This window comes from Ammodytes marinus (assembly GCF_949987685.1).
Source record: "Ammodytes marinus genome assembly, chromosome: 8".
Lineage (NCBI taxonomy): Eukaryota > Metazoa > Chordata > Actinopteri > Uranoscopiformes > Ammodytidae > Ammodytes > Ammodytes marinus.
In genome coordinates, this window is record NC_137212.1 from 13,201,712 (window position 1) to 13,220,944 (window position 19,233).

A 19,233-nucleotide genomic window follows, 5' to 3' on the forward strand; every position below is an offset into this window, starting at 1 on the left:
TTCATATTTTCATAGAGTTTTGCTCTTTAATGTTTTGTTACACGAAATGTAACTATTTGCACTCAGGAGAGACTTGTATACTCAGTGTTTCTTCTTAATACATGTACTTGAACAAAGCAGTGTTTCATGTCATCTTTGTCTTTTGTATCACTTGCTAAAAAACTGATGTCAAAATAATAAAGCAACGAGTACTTCTGCAATAAATGTATGTGGCTTGATTTGACCAGGATCAAAACCGTTCATATTGCCTATAATGATAATGTTTTTTTTAATTAAGTGAATTTGCACTGGAATACACAGCCTAAATGTTTAAGGTGGAGTCGTCGATTCTGGAGAATGCTTGTTGTCAAAATCGGTGATTATCTCCTCACAATCCACTACCTTTCTGTGCGGTGTGTGTGCTGGAAATTGTGGTGTTAATACACAGCCTGGGCTCTGTGAACTGTCATGTTGTTACCAACGTGTATGTTTATATATCAGTTTACAGAGCCTAGGCTGTGTATTAACTGAATTTTGGCAGACAGATAGTGAAGATATTCACTGACAAAAAGGGATTTTGGCTACCTTGCAGTGAATTAAATACTCAAATAACTTGACAAGAATCCACAGGTATACAGATACCTTCAATAAAAAAAATAGTTTGTCAGGTAGAATGAAACCTGTTAATATTTGTTATATTCATATCGGTGTGTTCATGGGTGAATTACATTTTTGCGTTAATTACTGTAGGCCTATAAGGCATACATTACTTGCTGTGAGAGCATGTGTAGCTCACTGACTGTACTCTAGTAATGTGAACTTCTGCATCGTAGGATCACAAACGTTATGAACTCCTAGTTGATACACTTCATGCTGCTGCACCCATTCAGTCGAATAGTTGATCCACATGCATTTGTGTATCACGTCACTGTGTGCAAGCCTTTTAGCTAGACGCCCTGGAACGCGCTCCAGGCCCCCTAGAGGTCCTTGAACCTTACTTCTGTAACTCCGCTCTGCCGGCTGCAGGTTACACCCACTCCTCTCTGCATCCTCCCTCCATGCTACCGACAGGGTTTTCTTCAGCTTGTGTTCTCTTTAGTGACGGATTGATAGAGCACAGCGGAGGAGAAAACATAGGCCTAGTTTGATAAACTTTACACTTAGTGGAATAAAAAAAGAAAGAAGCGTATATCGCGATAAGAAGTGGTTGTATGCTGCGTCCACAGACACGAGGAGATTGGAATGAGAAGACGCGCAAAAAAAGATTTGAACAAGACTTCTAATTCAGGTAAAGAAAATCGATCCCTTTTGGCTTTTCATGCGTGACCAATAAGGAGGCAGAGTATGATGTAATTGCATTGCATTCTCAGCTAATAAAAGTGTTTTTCTCTCTCTAGGATGCACTGGTTATTGCTCCCAAATGTAGGCCTGCTTGTAAGTATATCATCTTTGTATTTATGTTTTCAGTCCTATAGGAAAGAAAAAGTAGGCCTAGTTTACAAAACTAGGCAGTTTTGTCAAATATTTTTCAGATTCATTTTTTTAGACGCGATTTCTTCTGTTTTGTAGCCTATTATATTTATGGATATTAAAATATGCCCTATAAATATCGGTTTTATTTCTTATTGCCTTATTGCACGTGTCTATAATATTTAGTTACTTGACTAATTGCCCTTTCTGTTTGATAGTAGGCTAGTTATTTGAGGTGTTTGAATACTGTCTTTTGATTGGCTAGAAAGTAAGTTGTGCTTTGTAACGGCACTTTTTTCAGTGTTCCAAATTAGTGCGCGGAGGAAAATCCTTTGGCAATGTATCCTACTTTTTTTTCATGCATTTCACTATACATAGCCTATTTGAAACTTAATACCCATCACCATATAGCCTTTATTTTCGTCAACATTCGGTGTACGAGTGCGAAACTAGCCTACATGGTGAGATGTTCGAAATCAAGAAGAGCGACTTAAAGGTGCTCTTCGACCCTACCGCCGTCCCTTTTGCTAATTAGAACACCTGTTGTAATACACCTACTGCCTTGTCTTAGTTGTAACACTTTTTTTTATATCGTTCTATTGCTTCATAGCCTACCTGAAGCAATGACCTAAACTTAACATTTATTTTGCAGGTTTGTTTTCACAGCTTTATTTCAGGTGAGTCACTTTCTATTTCTCTTTTCAGTTAAACATATCATTTAGCCTAAGTTAGACCTTTTAGCTAACCTGACATAGTAAGTAAGTAACCCTTACCTTAACTAGCTTATGTTAGAGGGAGTTTATTAGGGATAATAGGCTAAAAAACGGCCATTATTAAGTACAGTGTGGCTATTAGCTTGCCTCTTGTATCTAGCAGGGCCTTGGTGACATAAGTTACCTTAACCTTAAATTTAAACTACAAAAAAAGCCCACTAACACACACACACACTCTCACTCAATTATTTTGAAACGGAAAAACTATGAGACACCTTCGGCAAGTCATAGGGGGGATGTGTGTGTGTGTTTGTGTTTTTATGACACATATGTCAATGTTACACAACAGACAATTGCCAGTCATCCAGGGATGATAATTTAGATTGTCATTTGGCTGAGTGTAAGTGTTCCCATCCACTTTATCGGCATTTCATTACACATATGTGAATAACAAAATCCGAGTGGAAATGCTGGAAATGACAAAAAAAAGGTAATAATAATGGCACCTGACAGCAGGAGTAGCATCACCAACTCCTATTATTTGCACAACAGTAGCCAAGTGGATGGAAATGCACATCATTTCCCATTTTCTTATGCATATATTCTGGGAACTTCATTTATTTCCATTGGCACTGCTCTGCCATCTGTGTTAATACATGTGCCAAAGCATTTGCTGTAACATCAAGTCCAAGATATGATGTTAACAGGATTAAAATGTCTTTCTCTGTCTCAGAATCAAATCAAAGCACAGTCAGCCATTTCATCCTGGATTTTTACCAATGTCGTGTGGTAGGGATCCCTCCACTAATTTTTTTCTTCTCTTTGTTTTACAGCCGTTACACTGGAAACCAGATCCCTGGCACATGATGAGTCCTACTATGAGTATGTGCCTGATCGCCTGCGATGGAACCTTGCAAGGGAGCGGTGTAATCAGCGCTCTGGGGCCTTAGCCACTGTTTCCAACCCAGAAGAGAAGCAAGAGTTAACCAACTTTTTAAACTCCTTAAATATTACTCAGCCTGTATGGATTGCCAGGAAAGCCATGACACATCTAACAAGTAAGTTCCATGGCGAATTGTGAAACTTTATATAACCATATATTAGCACCGTTTCTTTATAAATAGTAGGTTCATTGTTTTTCTTGTCCTAGACACCTTTCAACCTAATCACTGACTGAAAAAAGGCCAGTGAAATATAAAATGGGACTCCTGATGTTGCCATACGACACTCTCAGCCACAGTGAATAATTGTTTCCCAAGTATTTACAATAGGAAAATGTCTACAAAGTGGAATTTTATGATTAGGCTCCATCTTTTCCAAGAGCTATGCCAGGATTATTACTTCATAATAATGTATTTCACTTCTCTTTGTATGGGGGGAACCAAAGGTTCCTCGGAGACCCTCATTCTGGAGTTCAAGGGACGCTCGGACCGGAAGCATGCCCGACTCCTGCACAAGTTCCCCTCTATGGGCTCAGTGACCATTTGCACCCATCTTCGCTTTGATCCAAATTGCTTTGGAATTTCCACCGTCTTCTCTTATTCCATCAAGGCGGATATAAATGAATTCCAACTCCGGGCAAACCTTATTCAGGGAAAACCTGTTCAGCTGGCTCTGCTGGTCCATGGCATTCATGGACCCTACCAAGAAGCCTTCAAACATGACGACTCCTGGCACTCAGTGTGTGTTTCTTGGAGCCAGAATGGTGGACGCTGGGTGCTATTTACAGATGGCCTGGTTGCCTCTAGGGGTGATGGCCTTTACAGTTCCGGCAGCATTGATCGTGACGGCTCTTTCATTATTGGGCAGGAGCAGGACACCTTTGGGTTTAAGAAGCATGTGTCATTCTCAGGGAGCATCACGGAGCTGCACATGTGGGATCGGGTTCTGAACAGCAGTGAAATCTACACCATGGAAAGGAAGTGTTCACCCATTTCCTCTGGGCTGGTATTCAACTGGAGTGGAATGGCCATGGAAATTGATTCCTCCCTTAAGAAGCTGTGGAGAGACAGTCCATGTCAAGGTACATTTGTTAGGATGCAGCATGAGAATAGGGAAAAATGCTGAATGGTTACCGGAATCTAAATGGAGCCAATGTAATCACCAAATACTGCTAGCTAGTAACAGGAATATTTTACACCAAAACAAAACAATAGAGTCCAAATTATCAACAAGATGCATTGCTTAGTAAAGCATTGCTTTCAAATGCTGTTTACAGTTTCGCTTGTTTGGCAAGAAGGCTGGGTGGGGTTGCTTAGCAGAAGAAAAAAACAATCACAGAGACCATTTGGAAAGTCATTTCTGACTACTCATTTTTTAGTAACATGCCAAGATTTGAACTGGCCTGATGCAATAAACTCCACCCATCATGCATTCCAAGCAGTGTTAAATAAATGTTCTGAACAAATTGCAGATAAAACCATGCCTAAAAATCCAACCAAACCCAAACTCCTCATCTCTCTCATCAGGTTTTAGAAACTTGGGATAACTTGCTTTTAGTACTAATGTTAATCAGGGGGAAAGCATCACTGTTTCCGACTAGTACTAAAGGCACAGCTGATTTCACTCATTTCAAGGGATACTTCTTTCTTTTTTTAAAGTGCGGTTGTATGAGGTACTTGCATATTTAATATGTTACGTTATGTCGTCCAGCGCAATCACTGGACTTTGGGGGAGATGTTGCGGTAGTTGAAGTCAGCCTTGTACTGTTGCAAAGGGGGCCAGCAGAAAAAGGTTTCCCACATATACATGCTTACCTAAAAATAAACATCTGTTCAATTGTATGCTAAATGTAGATATTTTTCACTGCTTTAGTTTGTTTGGCCAGACAGTCTTTTTCTTGATTTTTCCTTTTTCAAGTGTAGTTCAGATATGTATTAGTACGCCAACTTGCGCTGGTGTATCACTCAACCGATCAGCTGTTGGACTCAGAGCTACCAGCCTTATTCTAGAGACACAATAAAACAAAAATGAGCGATTATGAAAGCGACCATGACATGCCATTCACTGTCTGTGGCCATAAGAGGAAACCTTTCATAAACCACCAAAACAGAGAGAGAGAGAGAGAGGGGTGGTCTGAGAGAGAGGGGCAACTTCTGGGAAACTAGAGACCAATCTGAAGTCAGAGAAAAAGCTCTGACGCTAATGTTTAAAAAAATACAATCATTTAATTTAACTTTTATTTATACTCAAGAGATCAATTGAGGAGTGACCCTCATTTGGAATCATGTTGAGTCTGGGGCTGTGTTCGAAAAGCCCTACTAACGTCCTATTCATACTAATTTTGACGTCAATTTGAGTATGTTGTGATTGTGTATGCGAGTTTGTGTAGGCGAGAAACGCCCAGATGAGTACTTACTTCCGGGATGATTTTGTGTATGGATCGATAGGTTACTTTTCCTACTCAACCGCCCACAATGCATTGCCTCTTTTCAAACAACAAAAACAATTCATTATTGCTTTTGTATACTTCAGTGTAAACGGTCCGACGAACCTTGCATACACAATCGGTCGTTAAGTAGACAGTATGTAGTATATACATGTTGAGTATGTTTAAGGTAAGCATTTATACAATATATGTGGCAAAAGGCTGACTTCAGCGACATCTCCTCCAAACTCATTATAGTGAATGCGCTGATCGCAATCTCCATATGGTAACAGACCAACTATGTAGAAATGTCTCATACAACCCCACTTTAAATATAATGAACTATACCTTTAAAGGTGCTGTAAGCGAAATGGTTCTTTTAGCTAACTTCCTGTCAGTGACTGCAGTTAGTAGTCCCCTCCCTCGTCCCTACGTCACCACATTAATGCACTGTGGTCTTCAAGCAGCGAGTTACCTAGCATCATCTCAGATCCGTAAGTGCGATAAAACATGATAAAAACCATCAAAACAGACATTGGGAAGGATTTTTACCTCCTCTGCCATTGTAGGCGCATAAACATTCACCTATATGTCGCTTTGCGCGTGCACCGGCAGTAAGACGTGCCAGTTTGTAGCGTTCTCTCTTCTGATTGGAAATTAGTTGTGGGATCCCAGAAAAGTTTATTTGCCGATTACATGCAGAGCGGGTGACTGAGAGATCGGAGTTCTGAAACGTGCACACTATATAAGTGATCACTGTATGAATATAGATCGATTTAACACGTGTATTAACATAAATAAATCGCTTACTTCACCTTTAATCTTTTGTATCTTCTACAACCGGACCAATATATTTATTGTGGATCTTCTCTCCAGCACATCATTTTTCCAAACAGATTTTTAGATCAGTTTGTATTTTCAACTGCATAAACAAGCATTAAATAAAAAAAACAATCATCATGTTTGCTGTGAGAAATAACTTGTATTACATAATCTATTGTATTATGCTAGCAGTGGCCGTTATGTAAATGTATTGTATTGGTCCACTTTACCCCTAGTTCTTGTAAACTGTGCAGCTTTATTATGTAATAAAACATATTTCATTTCATCCTACAATGTCTTTTTTAGGGCTGAGTATATGGGCAGATACTATTACTAATGACTCAGATTGGGATAAGCAAAAAAGCTTGTTCAGGAAATTCCCAATCCTTTTTGAATTTGTGGCATGCGTTGGCAGGCTTTCATACACACAGTACACGAACAAACTTTCCTTTCCAGCATTAAGCACTACTTCAATGAGATTGAATGAAAGAGGAAATCTCTGTCTCTCTTGCTCTCTATGTCAAATGACTAGAGGAAGTGGTGACCGAGTTGTAATTGGCAGTCAGCAGGGCTCCTAATGGTTCTTTTAAATGTTTTGTGACTCACGTCACTCTGGATCCCACCCTCCAAAACAAACTTCTCCCATTCTGACATCATGCTCCCCGGTGAGCAATGAGCAGCCAAACACTGACTCCCACTCCTGGAACTGAACATGCAGAAAGGATAGTGTGCTTCTCTCCTTGACTGATTTCACGTTACATTGTGGGAATTAAATTTCCCATATTTTTTTAAGATTGCTCAAAAAAACAGCTATATGAAGAAGTTGAAAATGTTTGGATTTTCTTTTTACTAAATAACATGTATTGTTTATTACATGTAAACATGGGGCCGTTTGGGTTTAATTTTGATCTCAAAGTAAAATAATAAACTCTAGCTAATGAAAACTGCCTGATTGTCCTGCTGGGAATTTTGATGAGCTGTTTTAATTTGTCTAACTTTGATGGAATTATGAAGTTGAGCATTATCTACGCTGCTTTGGCTAGACCTGACGTTCAGTCTTGATAAGCCCGTCATTAATTTTTAATAATTTAACATTAAGAATAACCTTGACTGTTTCCCTCCACAGGAAACATCACTGTGGTAGCAAATCCAATATTGAATTCCCTCCTGGAAGGCAACTCGTTGCAGAATCAAACATTTGCCTTGGAAATGTTCCACAGTCCTCAGCCTGATGATTGTGACATATTTGACCCTGTTAATGGGAGCTTGGACCTTGACAAGTGTGACTCATCTAAAGGAGCAGTCTGCCAGTTCAAGAAAGGTACCAATAATAATAATAATAATAATAATAATATGTAATAATGTCAATTCATTCTATATGCTGACATAGCATTACCTGAAGATTGCCATCCAATGTAAAACATTAGGCCTGTAATAAATACATCCTCTCCATTAATTAGAATGTTTCATTGTTAACACTATGAGTATTGAATGTATGGACATGCCTTACACTGTAGTGTTGGGGTATTGCTGTAATACATTGCATTATTTCTGTACTGTATTTGTATCTGTTTCTATTTGCAGAAGTCCAGAATATTCTCACTTTACCAAATACACCCTTCTTCAGTAGAATGAGCAAGGATCCTCTTACAAGACCTGTGAGTTTGAAATTGAAGCTGCCTGTAGCACATGATTACTTCAGTGGGAGCATTTCACAACTTTGCAGCAACATAGAATTTAATTCACGCTATGTGGTGTAGGAAATATTGGCCATTTAGAATTGACACCTTTCAAGAGAACGTTCAAAAGAATGAGCATGTTGCAATTATAGCAGTTATAACTTTTTTTTGAGTGACTTCCCCAAAAGGAAATTATACCTACTAGGTCAAAATTCTAGACTATCAGTTTTACTTGCTGAACAAAAGTGACTTTGCTTCTGAGGCGTGTAGCGGGGATAAAGTTGAAAATTGCTATCTTTTTTTCCCCAGGTGATGGAGGAGCTGAGCGTTAACACCTCATGGGACAGAGATCTGACTTTGCTGCAGCAGCTGACCGAGGCTGTTCTTCATACTCTGGAGACCAGTGGGCCCAACCTGCTAACCTCCAGTGACGTTGTCTACCTCACCCAGATGATTGAGCTGGATCTGACTGCACTGGCGAGCACACTTTCTGCTGGAGCGGATGCAGCCGAGGTCATGGTGTCCATTGCTACCAACTACTTAAAGGTGGCGAGTTTGATGCTGGAGCCCAACATGGCTACGTATTGGATGGGCCTGGTAGAGGATGGGGTGAGAGGGTGAACTGTGTTTATCTGTTTTTGGAAATTGTTCAAAGTTTCATCGATTTGCCATATATTTTTCAACAGTTTATTATTTCATTTTTACGTGAGATATTACACAATGATAATAGCTTATGTGATTAGTAATTAGCAGTGTGCTTTAGTCAAACAACACTGTGGAAACAATGTCTAAACCAGAAAAATGAACCCAAGATAATTCTAGGTTTTATGGAAGAACTCTATGTGTAACTAATATTCAACTCAACACTTTAACCTTAGCAAGGTCACATCCCATGATTATATTGCATATCTGAGATGTGAGGAAGGAGTGTAATACTTTTCTCAACTTTCTTAACCCAGAGAAGTCTTCCTTTCTCCTCTTTGATACTTAAACCTTTTGTTTTGTCTGCATTTCTTGTCCAGGTCAGCGTGGGGCCATTTACTATTGTCAAGAGCATTGACAATCTTACTGAAACGCTTGCAGACATGCTGTCTGCTGAGGGAAGAGGCTTTACTCTTTCTACTAAGAACATAGGTAATACAAACAGAGTGACTCTAAACAGAGTCAGTGTTTAGTTCAAAATATAGGAGGATCAAAGTGGAAGTAGAAATTGTAAAAAGATGAAAAATCGCATTTCACAGCAGAACTTGTTATTCATAAGATGTCTATTACACATTTCAGGAAAAAGGGCCAGCCTTATTCTATGTGTGTTCACTGTTAAGTTATAATGCACGTTTTCTTCTCTTTGTTTCTGTTGTGGATATTTCATTTCTACTCATGATAACTGTTATTATTATCTATTTATAGTGTCTGGGTATTCTCTGCTGTCTTTGTTACCAGATGTGTACATGAAGTGGCAGAAGCTTTCTGAAGAGAGTCCCACTCTAGTCTTCAAGCCATCTGTGTTTGGCTCTCACCCCGCCAGCAGCCGTGGTCAGGATGAGTTGCTTATCCCTGACACTGAGCTCCAGAGGATACATGCACTGGGTATGAAACACACATACTGTAGATACACACACATCTGAAAATGCACTTGTCCTGGACGCAAATCTAAATGACAAAAGAAAAAGTATGTGCCTACACAATCAATCAAATGCTATGTAAATGTGTATGACATGTGTAAAATGTGATTTGGGATGTGGAAACCACGGCAAACCTCATGATGCTCCTCCAAACTTACACACTGTGGGGGTTCTAGGTTGAAATTGGTGTCTGAGTGTGCAAATGTGATGCACCATGCTATGAAATACATTGTGTACCAAATCGGTTTTTTTTCTATTAAAGCGGCAATGAGTAACTTTTAAATATCTTTTAAACAGCCTCATGTTTCCTCTCATAATCATAAATTACCTTTAACAGCAAACGAGACCATCAGTGCAAAGAAAGACGTTTTTATATAGTTTTTATTACTGCATTTGATCTGGTCGTACACCCAGTCCGATTTTCGGTTCACGCGTGCATGCTCTATGGTCACATATCCGTATTGGTCACAGATTTCAGTGTGGCGCAGTTACGCGATTTGAGAAGCCTATCCCTCCAGGTGAGGGAAGGGGAGCGGGAGCCTTGTTTGAGACAGTTGTTTGTCGTCATAATGACTGATAACGGGGCTGAACCATAAAAGAAAAAAAAGAAAATGCAATGAAGAAAAGCGAAAAGGGAGAGTGATAGTCGGGCGGGAGGGCGTTGCCAAGCAACGTATACACAATTTCACGCAGCGAACCTAGACTGCAGTGTTTACTCCTAAATGAATGAGCGGTAGCCTACTAAAACAAAGTTTACTTTGCCTCACCAGCATCATCAGATGACCATTATTCATCTGAAATAGTCATTATTTACAACATAAACACATTACCTCATCGTGATACTAACTAACTGCCATCTCTCGTTCATTCGCTTTGTGTGGGGACACGGACTCGTTCAGCTCCGTGAGAGGTGACAATGAATCAACTCATTGCAATCAGGTGTGTGTGTTTAGCACTTACTGGCATTAGTTGATGCTGTGTCACCCATAGACTCACGGAGCCGAAAAGAGTCCGGTGCCCTCACACTTTGCTTTCAACACACGGACACGCACCATATTGCTTCCTGATTATTTGAATCTGCACGCCCTGCACGCTGCCTGCACGAGCTAGAAAACAGCTTCACGACAGCTGGCGTCGTAATAATACTACCGCTTTTGTTCAAAGGTGTCGCCAACGTGCCGACTTACTCGTAGTGGCTTTAAGGTACTTTAGCTACGGTGCTCTGGCATAGTGAGGCATGCATTTTGTTGCAGCCCTTATCTGCTCATTCTTGAGATCAGACTATTAGATATACTAGAGTTGGTATTTTAGCTACTGTTTTCTGGCTAAAAGATGTATTCAACTTTAAAAATAAATCCCATAGATTTCTTTAAGCAGTTGTATAATTAATTGGTACAAATCGTCTATTGAATTAACTTAGGAAAGACTAGTTACATTAAAATGATAACATGTGTCAATAATAACAAACTCAAACTGAATCCCTTGACTCTGTTCATGTTAATTGCAAGATATTATAGGTTATTATACAATGTATGGTTAATGTGTGTTTATGTATACAAGTGGTGTTTGAACTGTGCCACTGCAAAACTGAAGTGATTCTCAGCTAAACATTTTGTGCTTTCCTCTCATCAGGACATGAAGGAGTGATGTTTATTCATACCCACTACAGCCACCTGAGCGAGATTGTGTTAAGAGCACAGGAGCCTTCCCAAGAGCAAGTCGAAAGGTCCGCTGTAGTTCGCAATTTATTTCTTATGCTTCAGTTGAAATGTTGCTGACTATTCTGAAAAAAAGTAAACTAACAGACTTGTACTTGTGTCCGTTTTAGTGTGGTGTTAAATTTAACACAAATTAGGTGACTCTTTATTGGGGTTTAACTTATCAGAGAATTGCAGCCATAGATTGAAGGAGTATCCTTTTCTCCGAATGTCACTTTGCTTTCAGCACTTGCCATCTTCAAAGTTTAAAAAAAATTGTCAACTATTGACCTAGCTTTCAGCTACAAAAACTAAAATTTGCCATCATACTGAAATGCTTTGAACATATTATGATATTAATGTATGTCACTTAGATGTGTGCTGTTTGACTTTTCTTTTTACATTCACTTACTCTTAAATAATATTGTAAAGTTAAAAAAATGTAAATTAAAAAAATTACCTTATTTTTAGGGCTGTCAAATTAACGCGTTAATTTCGATTAATTAATCACAGAAAAATTAACGCGATTAAAAAAATTAACGCAGATTAATCGCACTTCTATAATGCCTTTTGACCCGGTGCAAAAGTGGTGCGGAGCTGCACCTGTAGCTCGCCGGGCCGGGCGCGTGGGTTAAAGGGAGAAAGGTAAAGAGAGAAGCAAGGGAAAGGGGCCGACTCGAGGGCTCTATGGACGGTTTATGGGATGCATGAAGGTAGGAAGACATCTTACTTAATTCTCCGCAGTGTCCGTGCATTATTTATTTAGTGGGTGCAACAATGTAGGCTAGGTTCAAAACAGTGAGTAGGCCATATCTCTCAATCTTCCTCCAATTTTGTTTGCTAGCTGTCTAGCACCCGCCCCGTGTGTGTGTGTGTGTGTGTGTGTGTGTGTGTGTCTCAATATTTTTGCCTATGAGTAGGCTACGAAATGGTGGCAGTGCAGCGCTGTCTGTTGTGGGAGATGGAAAGTCGTAATTTTGTCTGCTTGTTTTTTTGAGAAAATTCGGCGCTAGTTCATGTATAAAGCTGGCTGAGGGGAGGAGACAGAAGTTATGAGAGACGGAGAGCAAGTGCGCGAGAGAGAGAGAGAGAGAGACAGAGAGACAGAGAAACAAACTGTAGTAGGCTATACAGCTGTTTACAAACAGGTATAAAAGTGTCATATAAGTATGCAATTAATTTAGATTAATTAATCACAGAGCCTGTAATTAATTAGATTCATTTTTTTAATCGCTTGACAGCCCTACTTATTTTACATTGTTTCAACCAAATAAGAAATTCTTGCAATTTTGCTTTTATTGTTTCGAAAGAGCGGGTTCATTCATACAAAACATACTTGTAGTTAAGATTTAACTCTGACTAATGTTTTAAGACAGATGTCTGTGGTAACCATTGTCTGCCTCCCCAGAATTCTCCCAGGTCACCTGGCTTCTGCTGTCATATCAGCCACCGTCCGTGATGCCACCAAGGCCCAAACCATATCAGTGGCTGTTGAGTACACGCTGTCCTCATCACCCGTGGTATAGTGCATTATTAGGCCCTTGATATTACACTCAACAAAAATATAAATGCAACACTTTTGTTTTTGCTCCCATTTTTCATGAGATGGACTTAAAGATCTAAAATTCATTCCAGATACACAATATTACCATTTCTCTCAAACATTGTTCACAAATCTGTCTAAATGTGTGATAGTGAGCACTTCTGCTTTGCTGAGATAATCCATCCCACCTGACAGGTGTGCCACATCAAGATGCTGATCTGACATCATGATTAGTGCACAGGTGTGCCTTAGACTGTCCACAATAAAAGGCCACTCTGAAATGTGCATTTTTTTGCTTTATTGGGGGTCTGGGGACTCAGAACCAGTCAGTATCTGGTGTGACCACCATTTGCCTCATGCAGTGCAACACATCTTCTTCGCATAGAGTTTATCAGATTGTCAATTATGGCCTGTGGAATGTTGGTCCACTCCTCTTCAATGGCTGTGCGAAGTTGCTGGATATTAGTGGGAAGTGGTGCACGCTGTCATATACGCCGGTCAAGCACATCCCAAACATGCTCAATGGGTGACATGTCCGGTGAGTATGCTGGCCATGCAAGAACTGGGACATTTTCAGCTTCCAAGAATTGTGTACAGATCCTTGCAACATGGGGCCGTGCATTATCTTGCTGAAACGTGAGGTGATGTTCATGGATGTATGGCACAACAATGGGCCTCAGGATCTCATCACGGTATCTCTGTGCATTCAAAATGCCATCAATAAAATGCACTTGTGTTCTTCGTCCATAACAGATGCCTGCCCATACCATAACCCCACCACCACCATGGGCCACTCGATCCACAACATTGACATCAGCAAAGCGCTCACCCACACGACGCCACACACACTGTCTGCCATCTGCCCTGAACAATGTAAACCGAGATTCATCCGTGAAGAGAACACCTCTCCAACGTGCCAGACGCCATCGAATGTGAGCATTTTCCCACTCAAGTCTGTTACGGCGACGAGCTGGAGTCAGGTCAAGACCCCGATGAGGACGACGAGCATGCAGTTGAGCTTCCCTGAGACGGTTTCTGACAGTTTGTGCAGAAATTGTTTGGTTATGCAAACCAATTGTTTCAGCAGCTGTCTCAGTGGCTGGTCTCAGACGATCTTGGAGGTGAACCTGCTGGATGTGGAGGTCCTGGGCTGGTGTGGTTACACGTGGTCTGCGGTTGTGAGGCCGGTTGGATGTACTGCCATATTCTCTGAAACGCCTTTGGAGACGGCTTATGGTGGAGAAATGAACATTCAATGCACGAGCAACAGATCTGGTTGACATTCCTGCTGTCAGCATGCCAATTGCACGCTCCCTCAATGCTTGTGGCATCTGTGGCATTTTGCTGTGAGACAAAACTGCACATTTCAGGGTGGCCTTTTATTGTGGACAGTCTAAGGCACACCTGTGCACTAATCATGATGTCAGATCAGCATCTTGATGTGGCACACCTGTCAGGTGGGATGGATTATCTCAGCAAAGCAGAAGTGCTCACTATCACACATTTAGACAGATTTGTGAACAATGTTTGAGAGAAATGGTAATATTGTGTATCTGGAATGAATTTTAGATCTTTAAGTCCATCTCATGAAAAATGGGAGCAAAAACAAAAGTGTTGCGTTTATATTTTTGTTGAGTGTAAACATGTTTATTTGAACATCATGACTGATTGGACCAAATCCATTCTAGTGTGGAGCATTTGAGGTTTAAGGATGATAATTGAAATTTACGACATCAGTTAAAAAATGGCATGACATTTTAAAATTGTAAAACTTTGGTAATAACAGTTGAGCTATAGTTCAGTTTTTGCCTTTTGATAGAGTCACTACTGCAGTATGATAGATGTTGACATCTATCAGCAACAAGCGCATGGCTTTTATCCTCATCCCTTTTGGCTGGTTAGAGTCCATGGTAATATAATAAGAGTGAAATAGACAGAGCAAACAAGTGCGCAGACATGTAAATTAACTTGTATGTACATGTAAACAGACTAGTATTCATTTGTTTGTACCTTGACAAGTTCGACTACTTCCTGCAGTCTTCAGAAGCGTCAGCTGTTGCTGTGACGTGCGTTGTGTCAGCTGATGTTATAAACAACCAGCCGTCCCACCAGAAGAGGCAGGACGGCTGGTCCTCTGGTGTCCGGTTTACTGTCCCCATGGCCCGTTTCCTGATCTCCACTGCCTCCCTGATCCAGTAAACCGGGACGAGGGAGCATACATGCTCTCCCACACCTGGGATGCAGTTCTCCATAGAAGGGATGGACACCAGAGGACGCCTCTTCTGGCGGGACGTCTGGTTGTCTATAACATCAGCTGACACAATGTGCGTCACAGCAACAGCTGACGCTTCTGAAGAAAGTAGTCGAAACATGTCAAGGTACAAACAAATGAATACTAGTCTGTTTACATGAACATACAAGTTAATTTACAAAGTGAGACTAAATGAACCTTTTTGAGTTATAAGTGTAAACATGTGTTTCTGTTTCTAGGTGGAGTATTCACATCATGTCACTCCTGTTTGTGCCTTTTGGAATTTCAGCCTTATGTAAGTTTTACCAATGTCAGAATTGCATAAAAAGATATCATGAATTAATGTGTTGTTGTTAAAGAGATCGAGGCTGTTAGGGAAATGATGAAGAAGTGGTCTTGTCCTATGATGATACAGTATGTAAATATTGAACACATCAATCAAATAACATTTTCAGGTGCAGTATGACATGTTTCAATCCAAATAAATAAGAACCACTTAGACAGAGAGATAGATATGAAACCCTTATATATATATTTATTTTGTCTTGTTCAATGCTACATTTCTCTGCTTGCTGAAACTAAGTGAAAGTGTACTATATGTATCCTTGTGTATTGTGCTGTATAGGCACAGCAATTCCAATAGCTGGTCCAGTAATGGTTGCAGGGTGACGGTCGCCAGCTCTGGTGTCACTTCGTGTCTGTGTAACCACACCACAAACTTTGCAGTGCTGATGAATTACCTGGAGTCAAAGGTACGTCATGATATCTGTTGTGATGCAGTAGATTTAATCACACATACAAAATTAGTGATTTCATTGTGGAAATTTTGAACCAGTCTTCTAATTTGAACTTTGTAAAGGTGGAGTCTCTGTAAATTGGAATGTAAACAAAGGGGGCCCACTGTAGCTAGCAAGATGCGTGTTTACAGAGCCTAGGCTGTTTATTAACACTGGATTTTATTTTCAGTCCACACTCCACACACAGTAAAGTGGATGGTGAGGAGATATTCACTGATATTGACCACAAGCGATTTTGACAACAAGCATTCTCCAGAATGACTGACTCCACCTTTAAGTTGTGTGGTGGACTTTAAGAATTTATGTCATCTTAATCATATCCAATCAAGATTTGTACATTTAGAAATTAGACAGAAAGTTAACACTTTTGCTAATCCAGATTGTGTTCTTTTGACCTCTAATATTGTGGATAGAAATTGTAGTACATCATTACCAGAACACTGGGATTCCCAGTGTCCCTATCCTATTCTGAAGAATGCACTGGTAGCACAGTTCTGTATTTTTAAACTGCTTAAAGTGTACAACAAAGCAAAACCACCAGTAGCACTTTTTACATTTTTTAAATTGTACACTTTGGCATTTAGGTGTTACACAAATTCCGTTGTAAGGTAGAAATGCAGTGTCCTTGAGAGGACATCAAAAGCATCACACCTGTCAGAGTGTGAGAACACTCTCCTCTCCCCTTTCCTATCTTCCCCTAACACAACTATGTTTCTCCTCTGTCCCAGTGGAGTCCTGAGGAAGAGCTTATTTTGACCAAGCTGACATTCATCGGCTGTGGCGCGTCTCTGTGTGCGCTAGTGGTGACCTTGATGCTGTTCACTGTGCTGGAGTGAGTTGCTGTTATTCCTGCCGTTCTTACCCATGACGCCAACACAGCTCCATGATGTTTGTCTGTTTGAGTCAATGCACACAACTAAGCCTCAGAACCCTTTTGTGTCACTAAATACATGTTTATGTTGCTGATAAGTAACACAAGTTATTGTGAAATATATATACCTGGACACTGTGAAACTAATAACATTTTTAGTCAGTTCAAGGTAATGGCTTCTCATTGACTTTCCATTTACCTGTACAATTCTGGCTTTCATATGATCCATCAATATTATCAATAAGTCAAAGCTGCCACCCATGATGTGGGTACTCATAATAATAGTAGTATTTTATATTTTGTTTGTATGGATTAACAGCTAAACCACCTATGACGTTAATTTATATTTTTAAACATAGGAATGCTGAAATTTACCATGCACCTTTGCCAGGCACAACCCAAAAGAGTGACGTGGCATCCCCCTCTTCTCTCCATCCTCTAGTCATTTGGAATATCTCTAAAGTCATATTTTAAGTAATATACATTTTCTGATAACAAAGTCCAAATTCCACTGTCAGATATCCTCGATGGATTTGATGTGGCTCTGACTCTCTCCCATGCACTAAAAGAGAGATTAATTGTTGGCACCGTATTGACTTGTGCTAATCCAGTAATTACTGTGGTCTACATGTGAGTCCACTCCAAAGGTTTATGGTGGCATCTGCTGCTGTTAATTAACATTAGGGTCACTGAGGGATCACAATCAGCTGGACAGGAGCTGGCCTGACGATTTATGACTTTACTGAAATCAGAGAGTCCAACCATGCATTTCACACACATGCTGGTGTATGATGTTTATCCATGTGTGTACTTGAATACACTCAAGTAACACATACAAAGTAGAGGTGCACATGTCCATCCATAATCACACCATGAACGTATGGTGCTCACAAGCAGTGATGAGATATGAAATAAGTATGGGCTCAACCCATCAGGAGGTAATGAGAAGCAATGTTGGGTTCTCTTAGTTCTCTACAGAACTCTGATAACCAGAAAAATGTGAAAAAGATTGGATGAACCGTTGGCAAGTAGAAGGACAGATAGATACACAGAGACGTCTTACTTTATTGTTATACAGTATGTAAAGGAAAATGTGAAACAGAATGATATTTATTAGACATAAGCCCAGCGTAAAACATACTGGAAAACTAACTAAACTAGTTGTTGCAAATTGCAAGGTGTGACAGGCATGAAATATTAAAATCTCTTTACATCTTACCTTCCAACTAACAATTGAAAGAAAGGAGTTTACATAGATCTGGAAAGATGCAGCAGCATAATCAACATTAGAATATGGTATAAACTGATTCAAACACTCAAAGCTAAGGAAGCTAATAGTATGACATTGAATATTTCTTATTAGGGGGCCAAGCCCGAGAAGGGCTGGGACCGCGTTTTGCAGAGCAACGCGGTTCCCAAGCCCTGCGGGGCAGGGAACCCTATTGTTTTTGCTGGGATTATTCTTTATTAGGGGGCCAAGCCCGAGTAGGGCTGGGAACCGCGTTGCTTTGCAGAGCAACGCGGTTCCCAGCCCGCAGGGCTGGGAACCCTATTGTTCTTGTAGGGATTATTAGGGGGCCAAGCCCGAGTAGGGCTGGGAACCCTATTGTTCTTGTAGGGATTATTCCTATTTTTCTCCGCGTAAAACTGATGCTGCAGCCCAAACCGTAAAGGGTAGGGACATGCCACTTGCATGACTAGATCCAGGTCCATGCCTGGTACGCAGACAAAAAAATTCAGACATGCCGGCCACTAGGTGGCGCTACAAAAAAAGGAAAACGTGTATAACTTCCACACCGAAAGTCCGACAGTCAAAAACTTTATATCCACAGATGCCCACAAGTCAGCTGCATCTTTTGAAATAGGCCACGCCCATTTGCGATAGGATAGATTTTTTGCTACGTCGCAAAAACTGTGTCAGTCAACAAAACATACTCCTCCTACAGTTTTTGCCCGATTTGGACCAAACCAAAAGCATTATGCTCTACCAACTCCCACGAGCAAAAGTTGGTCAAATAATTTTTCTACGACCATCGGAAGACCAAACGCTAGAGCTTTAAAGATTCGATTTTTCGATATTGAACATTTCTTCTACTTTTTATTTGAAATGGTGCTGCAGCCCAAACCGTAAAGGGCTGGGACATGCCACTTGCATGACTAGATCCAGGTCCGTGCCTGGTACACAGACGAAAAAATTCAGACATCCCGGCCACTAGGTGGCGCTACAACAACGGAAAACGCGTTTGAGGCTTTAACTCCCACACAGAACGTCCGACAGTCAAAAACTTTATATCCACAGATGCCCACAAGTCAGCTGCATCTTTTGAGATAGGCCACGCCCATTTGCGATAGGATAGATTTTTTGCTACGTCGCAAAAACTGTGTCAGTCACCAAAACATACTCCTCCTACAGTTTTCGCCC

The 19,233-nt window shown here is 40.4% G+C and overlaps 1 protein-coding gene across 2 annotated transcripts in view; it reads left to right on the forward strand.

Annotated features, from left to right (window-relative positions):
- Nucleotides 1-1,103: 1,103 nt before the first annotated feature.
- Nucleotides 1,104-19,233, forward strand: part of LOC307254781 (adhesion G protein-coupled receptor D2) — a 94,107-nt gene continuing 75,977 nt past the window's right edge. Inside the window, exons 1-15 of one of the 2 annotated variants that reach the window (XM_080033290.1) lie at nucleotides 1,104-1,267; nucleotides 1,377-1,413; nucleotides 2,102-2,126; nucleotides 2,996-3,220; nucleotides 3,550-4,185; nucleotides 7,478-7,672; nucleotides 7,936-8,009; nucleotides 8,340-8,639; nucleotides 9,053-9,164; nucleotides 9,471-9,617; nucleotides 11,285-11,378; nucleotides 12,758-12,869; nucleotides 15,383-15,438; nucleotides 15,769-15,895; nucleotides 16,669-16,772. In XM_080033290.1, the coding sequence (XP_079889416.1) occupies nucleotides 1,378-1,413; nucleotides 2,102-2,126; nucleotides 2,996-3,220; nucleotides 3,550-4,185; nucleotides 7,478-7,672; nucleotides 7,936-8,009; nucleotides 8,340-8,639; nucleotides 9,053-9,164; nucleotides 9,471-9,617; nucleotides 11,285-11,378; nucleotides 12,758-12,869; nucleotides 15,383-15,438; nucleotides 15,769-15,895; nucleotides 16,669-16,772 (2,243 nt within the window). In that variant the 5' untranslated portion in view covers nucleotides 1,104-1,267; nucleotide 1,377. The remainder of the gene's footprint in view (nucleotides 1,268-1,376; nucleotides 1,414-2,101; nucleotides 2,127-2,995; nucleotides 3,221-3,549; nucleotides 4,186-7,477; nucleotides 7,673-7,935; nucleotides 8,010-8,339; nucleotides 8,640-9,052; nucleotides 9,165-9,470; nucleotides 9,618-11,284; nucleotides 11,379-12,757; nucleotides 12,870-15,382; nucleotides 15,439-15,768; nucleotides 15,896-16,668; nucleotides 16,773-19,233) is intronic. The other variant, XM_080033291.1, reaches the window with a different exon arrangement.